The sequence below is a fragment of the Hemiscyllium ocellatum genome, chromosome 2 (assembly GCF_020745735.1).
Source record: "Hemiscyllium ocellatum isolate sHemOce1 chromosome 2, sHemOce1.pat.X.cur, whole genome shotgun sequence".
Taxonomy (NCBI): Eukaryota; Metazoa; Chordata; class Chondrichthyes; order Orectolobiformes; family Hemiscylliidae; genus Hemiscyllium; species Hemiscyllium ocellatum.
The window spans coordinates 134,079,413-134,094,748 of NC_083402.1; the positions used below are offsets into that span (position 1 = coordinate 134,079,413).

Genomic DNA, 15,336 nt, shown 5'->3' on the forward strand with positions numbered 1-15,336 from the left:
TGCATTTTGACCAGCCTCGAGTCACTTATTTGTTCAAGAGAAGACAAAAAGAAAGCAGAGACTTAGCTGCGTTTCCAAAGATCTTTACTATTAGTCGTCTTTGCTTTACGCTGGATCTGCCCTTACAGTGCTGAATAAACAGTTTGTCAAAGCTTTTGTCTTGTTGTTCATCAGGACAATTTACAAGATTGCCAATTTAATGGGAAGATAACACTCATATTTATGAGAGGAGATTGCTGATTTTTTGGTAGGTCGACTCTGACAGGAAGAATGAACCAGTTAATGATGACTGAGAGTTAACTGCTGATCTTTGTTTAAATTTAAATCTAGGCATTGCTCAGTGAAATGAATCAGAGAATGGCTGTCACCTTTTTTGTTGAGTTGAAACAGATGTGCATGTTACTTCTGACGACAAAGGACAGGCTGTATGGATGCAACATCCTATACGTACCAGTTGTCACATTGTCAGTCTAAATGACCTCTTAATTTACATAACTCTTATGCTGAGGATTATTTAGCAAATGTCCAATTGCAGAATTACATCTAATGTTAGATTCCATGCTGTGAGTTTTGCAAGTGTACATATAACAAATGAGTAAAGCGGTATCTGAATTTCAGTGCAGGTACGTTGTAAATTATATAAGCTGTATGCCCCATAGACTGGCAGATCATCTCAGATGGCATATCCCTTCTCCTGTTCATCACAATTAAGGTACTGACAACATTCAAGCAGTCTGTGCTTTCAAAGCTTACAACGCAATGTCTAATATTAGGTAGGACTCTGCATCAACGTTGATGCAATAATTCCATGTGTGCAAAGAGATATGCTGGCAAACGAATTAGAATTGCCAATTATCACATGTTAGATGGACTATTGTATTTTTTTCAATTTCCAATATCTGTTTATTTTATTTTATTTTTTGTAACCTATTTTTCTAATCAACCTGTTCAGAGATGTTATTACACAACACTGGAGCAGATGGACCCTGAACCCTGGCCTCCTAGTCCAGGGCAGGGACACTACTACTGCATTTCAAGAGGGTAGTTAATGCCTGCTTATTCTGTGTATATTTGATTTTGGAATACAAGTAGACTGTCCATCTACCCTGTTGTTTGGAGATTTGTGCACCTCACTTCATGCTATCGTGCAAACAAATCTTTATTGACAAATTTCAGTCAGAGTTTCTTTCCAATAATGATGCTGAAGCGTTGTTGGCAGATTGTGCACATCACATTATACCTTAGTGCAAACAAATCTTTATTGACAAAGTTCATTCAAGGTTTCTTCTCGATAATGCTGCTGAAGTGACATAGTTAATTACTCTTTAACTAAAAGCCAAGAGGGATAGGGCTAACTATTGGGATGGTTTTCAAATGTCAGAAAAAAGCCGTTAGCAAGAAGTTTGGAAAGATTAATTCTTGCACTCTTATTAATATAGACAAAACAAAGTTGCAAGCAGACACCATACTTCACAGTCACATTTATCAAAGAAAAAGGAGAAGGTTCAGCAGCTGCAGACATTTCTTCCTTTCTATGGTGGAGGAAGCCTGTCATCTGAAATCAGGTAATTCTTTCTCGAACTAAATCCAGTTAATGATGGACTGTGATATGACAGAGTTTAAGCAAAGCTTTTATAATAGCTCCCATCGATAATTGTCATGTTATGCCTTTTACTCAATGCTGATCAAATTGGAATGGGTGACCTTGACTTTGTTCTAAGAAATGGGTCTAATCAAGGGTCCACATGGAGGATGGAGAACATAGAGAGGGTCATGGAGGCAATTACAAAGCCAGCACCTCTCCTTCTGAAGGTGTGGCTGCAATCGTACGGCACAGGGCATAGGGCCCATCCAAGAGGACTGTGTTGAAGGCATGGTGAGGTTTTCCAAGTTGCAGGGCTGGAGGAGTTTACAAAGATGAGGGAAGACAAGACTGGGAAAGGATTCAAACGCAAGGATAGCATTATTTCTGAGGCATTAGGGATTGAGGTAGCTGGGTGCCAAATGAACAGTAGCAGATAAGGGAAGTGGCACACCATTACTTCCTCAAGGGCAGTTAGAGCCAGGCAACAAATGCTGCCCTTTTTAGTGATGCTCACATCTCATTAAAAAGTTTATAAAAACTAGAAGACAGCATTGATCAGTGAGTATGATGGCGATTGATGAATGGGACTTGTAGTCGAGCAGGAAAGTTTTGGATGAGCCTGAGTTAATGCAGGGTTGAATTTGATGTAGTAAAGGGAAGCTGTGCAAGAGAACATGCCAATAGGCAGCTTTTATATCCAATAAGCTCTAGCTGAAGTTCCCACATGATAACAGGCATGGATACAATGAGCATGCAGGTAGGTGCTGAGTGAGCAAACACTAAGTGAGCAGGTGAACAACCTTAAGCTAGAACATGGTCCAATCTATCAGCTAGGTGCTTACATCTGCACACATCGTCTTTGCAATGCTTGTTGCTGGTGTGTCCTGAAATTTGGGTCTGTACTTCCTAAGCGTCTTGCAAGTGGAATAGAGAGGTGTCTTAAGGATTCTGAGATGTAAGTGATTACCAGATGCTAAGGTCAGTGAATGCATATAGCTGATGCTTATGGATCATGCCCTGAGACGCTGTTGCATGCTGAGCAACATGGAGGCTTTTTGAAGCCAGCTGAAGGCACCAGGTTCCTGTTCTGACTTCCATGTTGAGAATATAGTTTCCTTATGGCAGATGGTAGGATAGGAAGCTGCATATGAATGAGCTAAAACATGCAATTAATAATGTGGTTAACTTGCAATAATCCCCTATAATCAGAAACCTGGCACTACCTAATGTGAATCTGCTTAGTTACCCAAAACATCATAAAAAATGTAGCACATTACACTCATTGTCAAGATCTCGCTAGATTTCTCATGGGATTCTAGCACATTTCTCACCATAGCCCACATCATACAGGCTCCAATAAGATTTTGCCCATTATCTTTCTGTTATTAATTGTTTTGAGTTGGAATGTGTACAATATCTTGGCACTGGCAACCAATGTGGCGATAAAAAGGTTCTGAGTTAGTTGGGCTCTACTTTTGAGCAGCAATGATAACTGAAAAAGAAATCAAAACAGAAAATAGAAATTCAAACTGCAGGGGTACCTGGTGTAGTGAGATACCTGTAAAGGGAGGTACTGGGAAATATGCAGAATTGGGAAGGCAAGGATTTCACACCCTGTGATGTGAGTAAACTGTTCCCTGTACATGCAGGGAAATTGGACTCTCTTTCCATGAAGAAACACAGAAGCTTGCGAATGCCTGCAAATTTTACAGCAGTGAGCTCAAAGGTGTCTGTTCTTTTCAGTTGTCCCATGATGCAAAGAGATTAATTGGCCTGAATGTTACTGTGATAGAACAACAACTATTACTTAAATTTGCCCTTATCTGTTTAATGGCAACGATATTTTGCTCGACAAATAGCTGGAAGTGTCAGGCAAAAGTTTGCAGTCTGACTAAACAAGGCAAGTAACTCTGTACCTTCTTAAAAAATCTGATTCTGAATTAGATAGAATTAATCATTGAACACTGCAGTGTGGAAACAGGCCCTTCAGCCCAACGTGTCCACACTGACCCTCCAAAGAGTAACCAACTCAGACCCATTCCCCCTACCTTATATTTACCCCTGACTAATGCACCTAACCTACACATCCCTGAACACTGCAGGCCACTTAGCATGGCCAATTCACCTAACCTGCATATCTTTGGACTGTGGGAGGAAACCCAAACAGACACAGGGAGAAAGTGTAAACTCCACACAGACAGTGGAATCAAACCCGGGTCCCTGACACTGTGAGGCTATTAACATGTACCACATCATTTAAATAAGGATTAGCCTTGAAATGATAATTTTACCCACATTAGTTTACCTTTGTATCTACTGCATGGGCACAAGATCTTCATGCAGCGCAGCATTATTTGAATGAAAATCCGGACTGTAAGGATGGAGTTTTCACAAAACTAATGGTGGAGCAGTAATCCACAGCAGCAACTTTTCAATGTCGCACCTCTGATCTCTCATGCTGTTGTTCTTGATGGACAGTCCCATAAGCCTCTGATATTTTGCCTTTTTTTTAACATTAAGTCAGTCGATAATTTGGGGCAGATGGAATTTAACGTTATCTAGTTCAGACCTAAAATATTAAACTGGATCACTTTCTAAATGATGAAGAAAGTAGAAACAAGAGCAAAGTTATTTGGAACTCCAAGTACATAAACCATTTAAAGCTAGTAGAAGATGAAAAGACAAATATGTCCTTTTTCTCCGAGGGGCTTAGATTAGGAGCAAAAATAGACTTGCATTTATTTATCACTTCTTATGATCATTGGATGTCTTAAAACACTTTATAACCAATGAAATATTTTTGAAGTGCAGTCACTTTTCTAATCAAAGAACACTGCAACTATGAGCTCAGCAAAGTTCTACAAACAACAATATAATAATGCCCAGAAAATCTCATTTTATTTAATGATGCTGACTGAGAGATAAATAATATCCCAAATACCAGGAATAACTCCCCAGCTCTTAGAGTTAGATCATTTAGGAAGGAATGAGGAAGCAGTTCTTCAAAGCAAATAGTGGGTGAAATCTGAAATTTTCTCCCTTAAATATTTGTGCATGTTGGTACAAATGGAGCTCTCCAGAATAAGACAACGTTTTGCTTGGCAAAAGCATCATGGATTTGGAGTTGGATTGGCGAATTAACTGGAGATCAGCTCGAATTTAATTAAATCACAAAGGAGGTTTCAGGGTTTGGAGGTGAAATCGACAAATATGCAAAATCTGATTGTAATTGGCTGAGCCTCTGTTAATTCTGATTTAGCAGCTGAGTCTATAAGTCTAAACAGGTTGTCTGGCACAAAAGTTTGGTAGTTTAGATCAGAGTGGAGCTGGAAAAGCACAGCAGTTCAGGCAGCATCCGAGGAGCAGGAAAATCGACGTTTCGGGCAAAAGCCCTTCATCAGGAATCCAAAATTTTGGTAGTCATTTAAAATTAAATGCATACTGAAGAACTATCCCAAGATTTTGGAAATTCTCCAGTAAAAATAAGGCTGGATTGGGTACTCATTAGGTTTGGTTAAAGTTGAGGTGTTCCATGCTGAATAAATGCTGAGGGCTGTTCCACTGTGGAGGATATTGTTCCAGTGATACAAGTTCTGAGAGACACAAGCCATCAGCTTCCACTCGAAGCTGCTGTATTCCCTGCAAGGAGCTACTGATGGGGGAATAAAAGAGTTGGCAGGAGGCATCACCCACCTGATTGCCCAGTTGATGCAGCAAACTGTACAAAGTGTCCATTACTGGTTTCGATGCTGAGGTCAATGTTGAGTTGACCATCCAGCTTTAGTCAGGACTTGATACATCGGAATATCTTGCTCAGCCATTTAGGAGTTATCTATGCTGCTGTGTCTCTGGAGTCACTTGTGGACCAGAACAGGGAAGGCAGACTTTCTTCCCTAAAGGCATTAGTGTAACGTATGGGCTTTTAACAATGATCCAAATCTTAGCTTTGAATTCCAGATATCTTAATTGAAATTAGATTCCACAAGTTGCTGCAAGATTTGAAATCTGGTTGGCAGAACCCCCTAGGTTTCCAATTCAGCAATGTTACCATTGTCTCCCTGATTTTCCTGCTCTGCTTATCCAGAGTTGGCAAGTGTGTGGTGTTGGGAATAGCAGGCAAAAGTTGTTCAGACTATTTTTCAGCAGATTTGATTGATTGATTGTACTCCCTGTGTGATTTATTTGAACGATTCATTGTAACTGAATTTCTTCTGCAGTGCCTTGCGACTTTCCTACCTGCAGAATGGCGGCAATGATCAATTGATCCTCATCCAGCTGCACGACCTCTTGGCTGAAGCGATGCAACTGGAACAGAGGGTGAAGCAACCAAAAACTCAACGGAAGGAGAGGAGCTACAGTATGGTTGTGTAGAAGTTTGTTCAGTGATAGGAAAGGCATTCAAATTTGTGAGGAATGTAGCCAGTTTGTTGTGCTAAGATATACAGAGGAACTTCGATTATCCGAATATCAATTATCCGAATATCGGATTCTCCAAAGGAGATTTCAAGGTTCCAACAGAAACATTACGTCAAAGTTGTGTTTCAGACGCTGAATGCGTCTGTTGTTTACAGTGATTCAAAGTGAACTCCCCTTCCTGAAGTGCTGCAGAGAACAGTCCTGGACTGATGGGAGCCCAGGAACCGTCTCCAAATGACTGACCTCCCGCGCTCTCTCTTTCCCCCCCCCCCCCACCCCCCCACTGACACACACACACACACACACACACACACACACACACACACATTTTCCCTGGAATTCTACACAGGGGTGTACCCTAAACCCCCCTTCCCCAGATAATCTCTCCAACATCATCCTGTATAGGGCAAAGGTAGAACCTGTCAAAAGTGTGTGTGTGTGTGTGTGTGTGTGTGTGTGTGTGTGTGTGTGTGTAAAACAGGGTTGGAGTTGGAGTGGGGGTGGGCGGGGAAGTGGGGTTGGGGCAGACAGACGGGGTAGTGGGGTGTGGGTAGGGGGCAGTGTCGGATGGGGTTGTGGGGCGGGCTGGGTGGATAGGTGTTGGGGCGGGCAGGGGTGGTGTTGGAGAGGGTTGAGGGGCAGGCGGGGGGGGCGCGGTGTTGGACGGAGGTGGGTGGGGGCAGGGGGGTGGTGTAGGCCAGGTTTAGGGGTGGATGTGGACAGGGGGGATGTGTTGAATGGGGTTGAGGGAGGCGGGCAAGGGGGCAGGTGGGTAGGTGCAAATGTGTTGCTGGTCAAAGCACAGCAGGCCAGGCAGCATCTCCGGAATAGAGAATTCGACGTTTCAAGCATAAGCCCTTCATCAGCAGGTGGGTAGGGCTGTGTTGGATAGGGGGTTGGGGGAGGTTAGGGGTTGGGCGAGGGTGGGGGGGGGCATAGTTGTGGGGGGACGGATTGGGGGGGAATCGTTTTCTGGATCGGGGGTGAGCAGGGGGCGGGGGCTCACACGTGGTGTGCTGTTGCCTAGTCTCCTGAACGGGGTGTGGACATCACAGAGGAAAGGCATTTAATCAATTAACCAAATAATCAATTATTCGAAAGAAATAGTGCCCGCCCATCTCGTTCAGATAATTGAAGTTCCTCTCTACCACAGTCAATGTATAACCATGCCCAATCAACACCAAGGTCCAAACAACAGACTATTATTTTTAGATCATCATTCGGCCCTTTCTTTTGCTTATTGCCCATTCTCAATTTGTTCTCCTCACGCACAGACAGAAGTGAGTTGAATATGAAAGAAAAATAATTTTAACTTAGGCATCAGACATCTGCATCAGAAAACAGAGGAAGGTACATTATTCAGCTACAAATGATCCTTTAATGCAAGGTCACTGTTGGATTCTGCAATATAGAAGCTGCTTCACAGCACAAAACTAGACAAGCAGGAGGCTGGAAGAACACAGCATCAGGAGGTGGCGATGTCACTGTCTCGGGTATAAGCCTTCTTCCAGCTTCCTGCTTGTCTACTTTAGATTCCAGCATCTGCAGTTTTTTGTCTTTCACAGCATGAAATAGCTGGGAAAGTATGCGTGACACCAGACTATTCACCAACACATTCCACCCTGACCTTAAATTCACCAACACATTCCACCCTCCCATAAATACGGTTAACCCTAAGCAAGCCAATCACTCGGACTGTGCAGTACATTTGGGTGCTGAGTTTAAATGCAACAGTGGCTATGTCTCCCAGGGCTTCATGGATAATGAAGAAGGGGGCAGTTGCCTGTAGATGTAGGTGATTTACAGAACCTCGTTTATGATCCCCACCATCAACTCCAGAGCAAAACCTTTGCCTTTCTTCAGAGCTGTGATTTGATTACCTTCCACCACCAGCCCACAGTCCCAGGCTGCCCGCCTTGCAATCCACCAATCAGCCCTCTTCACCCTGTGATCAGTCTCTCTCATTTGTCACTGTGTTCCCTATGTCCCAGGCAAACCCAAGCTCATTTTTATGAATGTGTGGAATGACCAAACGAAAGACCCAGTATCTAAATACATGTAGCATTTGAAAAGAAAGCAGATGAATCGACGATACAAATAGAAGTAAACAATTACTAGAGCAAGCAAAAGCGAACCGGCAAACAAGATAAAGGGATAGTTCAATAGAGACGCAAGAGCAGATGTTTAAGGTTATATTTTAGAACAGAATACATTCCAATAAAAAACAAAATTCCAAAGGATGGATTTACTATTTGTGGTTAACTAAAAAAAGCTATGTTAGCATCAAAAGTAAAGTGAGAGCATATAAACATACTAAAATTGGTGAGATCAGAAGACTAAAAACATCAAAGAATGACAAAAATATTAAAAAAGAAATACTACAGTATGGAAGAAAGCTAGTGATAAATGATGTAAATATATTGTAAGGGCTTTCTGTAGATGTTAAAAACAGCTTTGAGAGTCTAGATTATGTGGAAAGTAAATCTGGAGAATTAATAATGGAAAATAAGTGTTTGGTGGATGATTTGAACAGTGATGTTGCATCAGTTTTCATTTCAGAATGTACATGCAACATTGCAAAGGAGCAGAAGAATCGACGTTTCAGGCATAAGCCCTTCACTCAGGCTTATGCCTGAAATGTCGATTCTCCTGTACTTGGGCGGCACAGTGGCACAGTGGTTAGCACTGCTGCCTCACAGCGCCAGAGACCTGGGTTCAATTCCCACCTCAGGCGACTGTGTGGAGTTTGCACGTTCTCCCCGTGTCTGCACGGGTTTCCTCCGGGTGCTCCGGTTTCCTCCCACAACCCAAAGATGTGCGGGTCAGGTGAATTGGCCATGCTAAATTGCCCGTAGTGTTAGGTAGGGGGGTAAATGTAGGGGTATGGGTGGGTTGCGCTTCGGCGTGTCGGTGTGAACTTGTTGGGCCGAAGGGCCTGTTTCCACACTGTAAGTAATCTAATCTAATCAGATGCTGCCTGACCTCCTGTGCTTTTCCAGCACCACACTCTTTGATTCTGATCTCCAGCATCTGCTGTCCTCACTTTCTATGCATTGGTAAATGTACTGTAGTTAGATTTCCAGATGTCATTTGATAAGGTGTAACATCAAAGAAAATTGCAGAAAATTAAGCCTCATAGTATGGGGAGTATCATATTGGCATGGATTAAAAATTTGGTTAGCTGACAAGAAACAGAATAGACATACATTTACTATTTTCTGGTTGACAACAGTTGTAAAAAAATGGTTTGGTACAGGATTCAGTGCTTGTGCCTCAACCTTTTATAATGTATAGAGAAGACTTAAATAAAGGCACAAAAAAGATATGATTGACAAATTTACTGATGACCCAAAACTATATTGGAAAGTTACATTGTGAAAAAGGCATAAGGATGCTACAAAGAAACACAGGTTAGGTTAGTTGTCAAAAGTCTGGCAACTGGAGTATAATGTGGGAAAATCTAAAACAGACCATGCTGGCAAAAAGAATAAAAGGAGAATAAATAGTGAGAGATTCTAGAGCACTGAGATACATTGAGATCTGTGTCCGTGAGTGTGAATTGCAGGAGGTTAATATGCAGGGACTGCAATTCAGAAAGCTAATAGAATGGTATCATTTATTGCAAGGGGAATTGTATATAAAAGTATTGGGGGAGGGAGGTTATAAAGAGGGTTATGCTTCAGTTAAATAGGACATTGGTGAGACCACACCTTTGGGTGAAGACAATTTGGAGAAGTGTGCTAGACCAATACCAGGAATGGGTGGCTTGTCTAATGAGGTAAGGTTGAACCAGCTAGGCTTGTAACTGCTGACGTTTAGAAGAGTATGATGCAGCTTAATTGAAATATTTGATAGGGTGGATGTGCAGAAGATGTTTTCATTTGTTGCAGTATCTAAAACTGGGAGTTACTTCATAAAAATAAGACAAAGATAGGACAATAGTTTTCTTACAGACAGTCATGAATTTTTGATTCTTTCATCAAAGTCTAGTGGAAACAGAGTCTTCCAATATGTTGAAGACAGAGGTAGGTAGATTCCTAGTAAGCAATAGGGTGAAAGATCATTAGGGATAGGTGGGAATCTGGAGAAATCAGATTAGTCGTAGAGTCATAGAATCGCTACAGTGCAGAAACATGCCATCCGGCCCAATAAGTCAACACTGACCCTCCAAAGAGAAACCCACCCAAGCTTGCTCCCCTATCCTATTACTGTATATTTCCCCTGACTAATGCACCTAACCTAGATTAGAGTGGTGCTGGAAAATCACAGCAGGTCAGGCAACATTCGAAGAGCAGGAAAATCGACATTTCGGGCAAAAGCTCTTCTGAGACATTGATTTTCCTGCTCCTTGGATGCTGCCTGACCCGCTGTGCTTTGCCAGCACCACTCTAATCAAGACTTTGATTTCCAGCATCTGCAGTACCCACTTCTGCCTAATGCACCTAACCTACACACTGTGGGAAATTTAGCATGGCCAATTCACTCAACCTACACATTTTTGGGCTGTGGGAGGAAACCCGAGCAGACATGGGGAGAATGTGCAAACTACACATGGACAATCACCCAAGGGTGGAATCAAACCCAGGTCCCTGCTGCTGTGAGGCAGTAGTGCTAACCACCGAGGCACCATGCCACCCTGAATTGAGAGAATGGTGGAGCAGGCTTGAGGGGCCTGAGTGGCAGCACCTACTCCTAAAATTCACATTGTCATGTATTCATAATCATTTTGGATTACATTTTTTAATTAGATTACTTACAGTGTGGAAACAGGCCCTTCGGCCCAACAAGTCCACACCGACCCGCCGAAGCGCAACCCACCCATACCCCTACATATACCCCTTACCTAACACTACGGGCAATTTAGCATGGCCAATTCACCTGACCCGCACATCTTTGGACTGTGGGAGGAAACCGGAGCACCCGGAGGAAACCCACGCAGACACGGAGAGAATGTGCAAACTCCAAACAGTCAGTCGCCTGAGGCGGGAATTGAACCCAGGTCCCTGGCGCTGTGAGGCAGCAGTGCTAACCACTGTGCCACCGTGCCGCCCTAACTGTGCCACCGTGCCGCCCTACTGTGCCACCGTGCTGCCCTTCTTTGACTACCCTTTCTGACTGTACAACAAACTATGTTGAGGTCCTGACTTTATATTTGATAGGACTTCCACATTCCCAGGGTTTCTAAGTTGTATGCCAACAATCTTCCACCTTTACCCTAGGTGGGAGAAGCCCAGCTTGTATATTTAAATAACATTTATTGAAATATGTATTTGAATAGATTCTATCTTGATTAACAGGGGAACATGAAACATCCAAACGCAATTTGGATTCAGAGCTGATCTCTCTGGAGGTAGAAAATCAGCAACTCGAAGAGGAAATTCTCAAACTGCAACTCAAGCAACAAAGGAATCGCAGAAGCCAAAAAGCACTGAAGACTTCCATTGGCCAAAGGCTAACGTTATCACGTAAGCTTCTCAAAGTATTCATCAGCCTTCATTCCCCTTACTGGATTCTAACAACCATGTACAATACAGTTCTGTATTTGCAACTGAGCAAGACAGATAACAAATCTAACTTGTCTTTAGCATTGATATCTGTATACAGGTGTGTTATCAATAACAACAAAATGCTGGAGAAACTCAGCAAATCTGTGGAGAGAGAAATGGCATTAATATTTTGAGTTCAATATGACTGTTCTTTAAAATCCTTTACTGTTATTAGGTGTCCCATAATGTTGTGAGGGTATGCTCTTGATTTTATTTGATTGGATTTTTAATTTAAAAATGAACAAATAGCATTCTACTTTGTATTTTTAAACAGAGAACTTGCATTTGTATTCCACATTTCACAATGTTGGGATGTACCAAAGTGCTTTGTAGCTAATGAAGTACTTTTGAAATGTAGTCATTGTCATTATATAGAAAGCATGATGCCAACATGCAGCCAAAACCAATAAACTGTGATACCACATTGTCAATTTTTATTGTGATGTTGGTGGTGGGACCCCAGTGAGAATGCCACAGTTCTTGTACAGTGCTGTGACATTCACTTGTACCCCTGAGAGAGCCTGTGGTGCTTCCATTTAACACCTCAACTGAACTTTCCACAGTGTGGCACTCTCTCAGTGCCTCATGAAAGTGTTAGCCTTTACTCTTCTGTTCAAGTCCTCTAATGGGACTTCCACACACAGTCGTCTGACTCAGGTGAGAGTGCCAGTTGCTGAGCTACAGTTGAATAATGAATGGACTTGCTGTTATGGCTAGGTATTTAAGAAGATTCTAGATTATCTGATGCAGCAAGTTAAGTTCCACATTGTTGCAAGATGTGCAGGTTAGTGAACATTGAGGTTGAGACATATTATTGAGGCAGAGAAGAAGGAACTTTACATTGATTGTCAAATGTTCCACACTGATATTTATGATAAAAGGCTTCTGTTCCCAAACACTAACACTATTTGTTTCAAGACAGGGAAAAGACATCCTAATTAATGATTAAGATTTCATTTTCAGTATATGGAGATGAAAGTGATCAACTGATCAGGAAAGATAGTTACCAGAAAATGAGGACTCTGAAGACAGAGATTGATCTCTTGAAACAAGAAGTGGAGATCCAGCGCCTTCAGCGTCACAAGAGGAACTCAAAGACCAGGGACCTTCCCAATGCTACTGAGCGAACTTCTTCATTTCTGCCAATGGTAAGAGAAACTGTTGCATATCTGGGCATCAAAAGGATTTACTCACTTGAATAGTTCAGAACATGAGAGACATATGGATTGACGAAGATAGTTTCCACTAGAATCATAGAATCCCTGCAGTGTGGAAGCAAGCCATTCCGCTCATTGAGTCCACACCAACCCTTCGAAGGGTATGCCACCCAGACCAACCCCATCCCTGTGATCCTGAATTGCCTATGGCTAACCCACCTAGCCTGCACATCCCTCGACACTATGGGCAGTTCAGCATGGCCAATCCACCTAACCTGCACATTATTGGACTGTGGGAGGAAACTGGAGCACCCAAAGGAAACCCATGCAGACATGGGGAGAACATGCAGAGTCCACACAGGCAGTAACCTGAGGCTGGATTCAAATCCAAGTCCCTGGTGCTGTGAGGCAACAGTGCTAACCACTGAGCCACTGAGCTGCCCTAATTAGGAAGAATTTGGATTTATACCAAGGAGACATAGGTGCAAGGTGAAGTAACAAAAAGATGTGAAGCTGTGGAATTCATTTCCAGGATTAGCCGTTGAGGCAAAAGTGATGTCTTTTATTATCAAATCAACTGTCTAGATAGGAACAGAGTGGACATGAGTCATTCGAACTGTTCGTACCTGCAGAGGAAATGCAGACACAGGCTGACTTGGCTGAATGACGTGTTCATATGTTGTATATCTATATATTCCTATTCAGTTTTCATATATACTTTACAGATTTGTGTTTTAATTGTATTTTGATTTATAATGTGTAGAATTTCAGATTTTTCAAAAAAAAAGGATAGTAAATGGATAGGGAGGGAGAGTAAAGATTGGGATATGATGTCTCCATGGGCAGGTTAACCTGCCAACTTTCATAGCAAATAGAACATAGAACAATACAGCACAGAACAGGCCCTTCAACCCACAATGCTGTGTTGACCATTGATCCTCATGTAAGGTAAACCTAATGTACGAACCCTCAAATTTCTGTGACCATATACATGTCCAGCAGTCTCTTAATTATCTCCAGTGACCTCGCTTCCACAACTGCTGCTGGCAACGCATTCCATGCTCTCACAACACTCTGTGTTAAGAACCCGCCTCTGACATCCCCTCTATATTTTCAGCCAAACAGCTTAAAACTATGACCCCTCATGTTAACAATTTCTGCCCTGGGAAAAAGTCTCTGGCTATCAACTCTATCTATGCCTCTCATTATCTTGTACACCTCAATTAGGTCCTCTCTCTCCATTTTTTCCAATGAAAAAAGTCAGAGCTAAGTCAACCTCTCTTTGTAAGATAAGTCTCCATTTCAGGCAACATCCTGGTAAATCTCCTCTGAACCCTCTCCAAAGCATCCACATCTTTCCTATAATAGGGTGACCAGAACTGGACACAGTATTCCAAGTGCGGTCTAACCAAAGTTTTATAGAGCTGCAACAAGATCTCATGGCTCTTAAACTCAATCCTCCTGTTAATGAAAGCCAAAACACCATATGCTTTCTTAACAACCCTGTTCACTTGGGTGGCAATTTTAAGGGATCTATATGTCTGCACACCAAGATCCCTCTATTTCTCCACACTGCGAAGAGTCCTATCCTTAATCCTGTACTCAACTTTCAAGTTTGACCTTCCAAAATGCATCATTTTGCATTTATCCAGGTTGAACTCCATCTGCCACTTCTCAGCCTAACTCTGCATCCTGTCAATGTCATGCTGCAGCCTACAACAGCCCTCTATACTGTCAACAACACCTCCAAACTTTGTGTCGTCTGCAAACTTGCTAACCCATCCTTCAATCTCCTCATCCAAGTCATTAATAAAAATTACAAAGAGTAGAGGCCCAAGAACAGAGCCCTGTGGAACACCACTGACCTCCAGGCAGAATACTTTCCTTCCACTACCATTCGCTGTTTTCTGTCGACCAGCCAATTCTGTATCCAGACAGCTACATTTCCCTGTATCCCGACAGCTAAATTTCCCTGTATCCCATTCCTCCTGACCTGCAGAAGGAGCCTACCATGGGGGACCTTATCAAATGCCTTCATTATTCAAACATGAAGAATGGCGATTTGCCTGTTGCTGATGTTTAACTTTACATCAAAATGGGTCATTTATTGGTGAAATTGATGGAAAGAGGAGGAGATGAGGTTGGGCTTTTAATGGTTGAAAATTGATCGTGGAGTCGAACATAAGGCTTAACATTCTATTTCCACTTCTAACGTGAGACTAACAGAATGGAATTCTGTTCCTTCTCCATAAGGCCATAAGACAAAGGAGCAGAAATTAGGCCATTCGGCCCACCAAGTCATCTCTGCCATTCCATCATGGCTGATTAGTTTCTCAACCTTATTCTTCCACTTTCTCTCAGTAACCCTTAGTCCCCTTGACTATCAGGAACCTATCTATCTCGATCTTAAACATACTCAATGTAAGATCTGGCCTCCACAGCCTTCTGTGGCAGGGAATTCCATAGATTTGCCTGGCTGAAGAAATTTCTCCCTATGTCCGTTCTAAAAGGGTCTTCCCTTTACTCTAAGGCTGTGCCCTCGAATCCTAGTCTGTCCTACTAATGAAAACATCTTCCCGACATTTACTATGTCCAGGCCATTCAGTAGTCTGTATGTTTCAGTTCAATCCCC

General features: G+C 42.4%; 1 protein-coding gene across 1 annotated transcript in view; it reads left to right on the forward strand.

The window, feature by feature from the left end:
- Positions 1-15,336, forward strand: part of LOC132829025 (coiled-coil domain-containing protein 17-like) — a 57,797-nt gene that overhangs the window by 22,714 nt on the left and 19,747 nt on the right. Inside the window, exons 5-8 of the mRNA XM_060846297.1 lie at positions 1,440-1,565; positions 5,803-5,942; positions 11,299-11,466; positions 12,511-12,695. Coding sequence (XP_060702280.1) covers positions 1,440-1,565; positions 5,803-5,942; positions 11,299-11,466; positions 12,511-12,695 — 619 coding nt within the window. The remainder of the gene's footprint in view (positions 1-1,439; positions 1,566-5,802; positions 5,943-11,298; positions 11,467-12,510; positions 12,696-15,336) is intronic.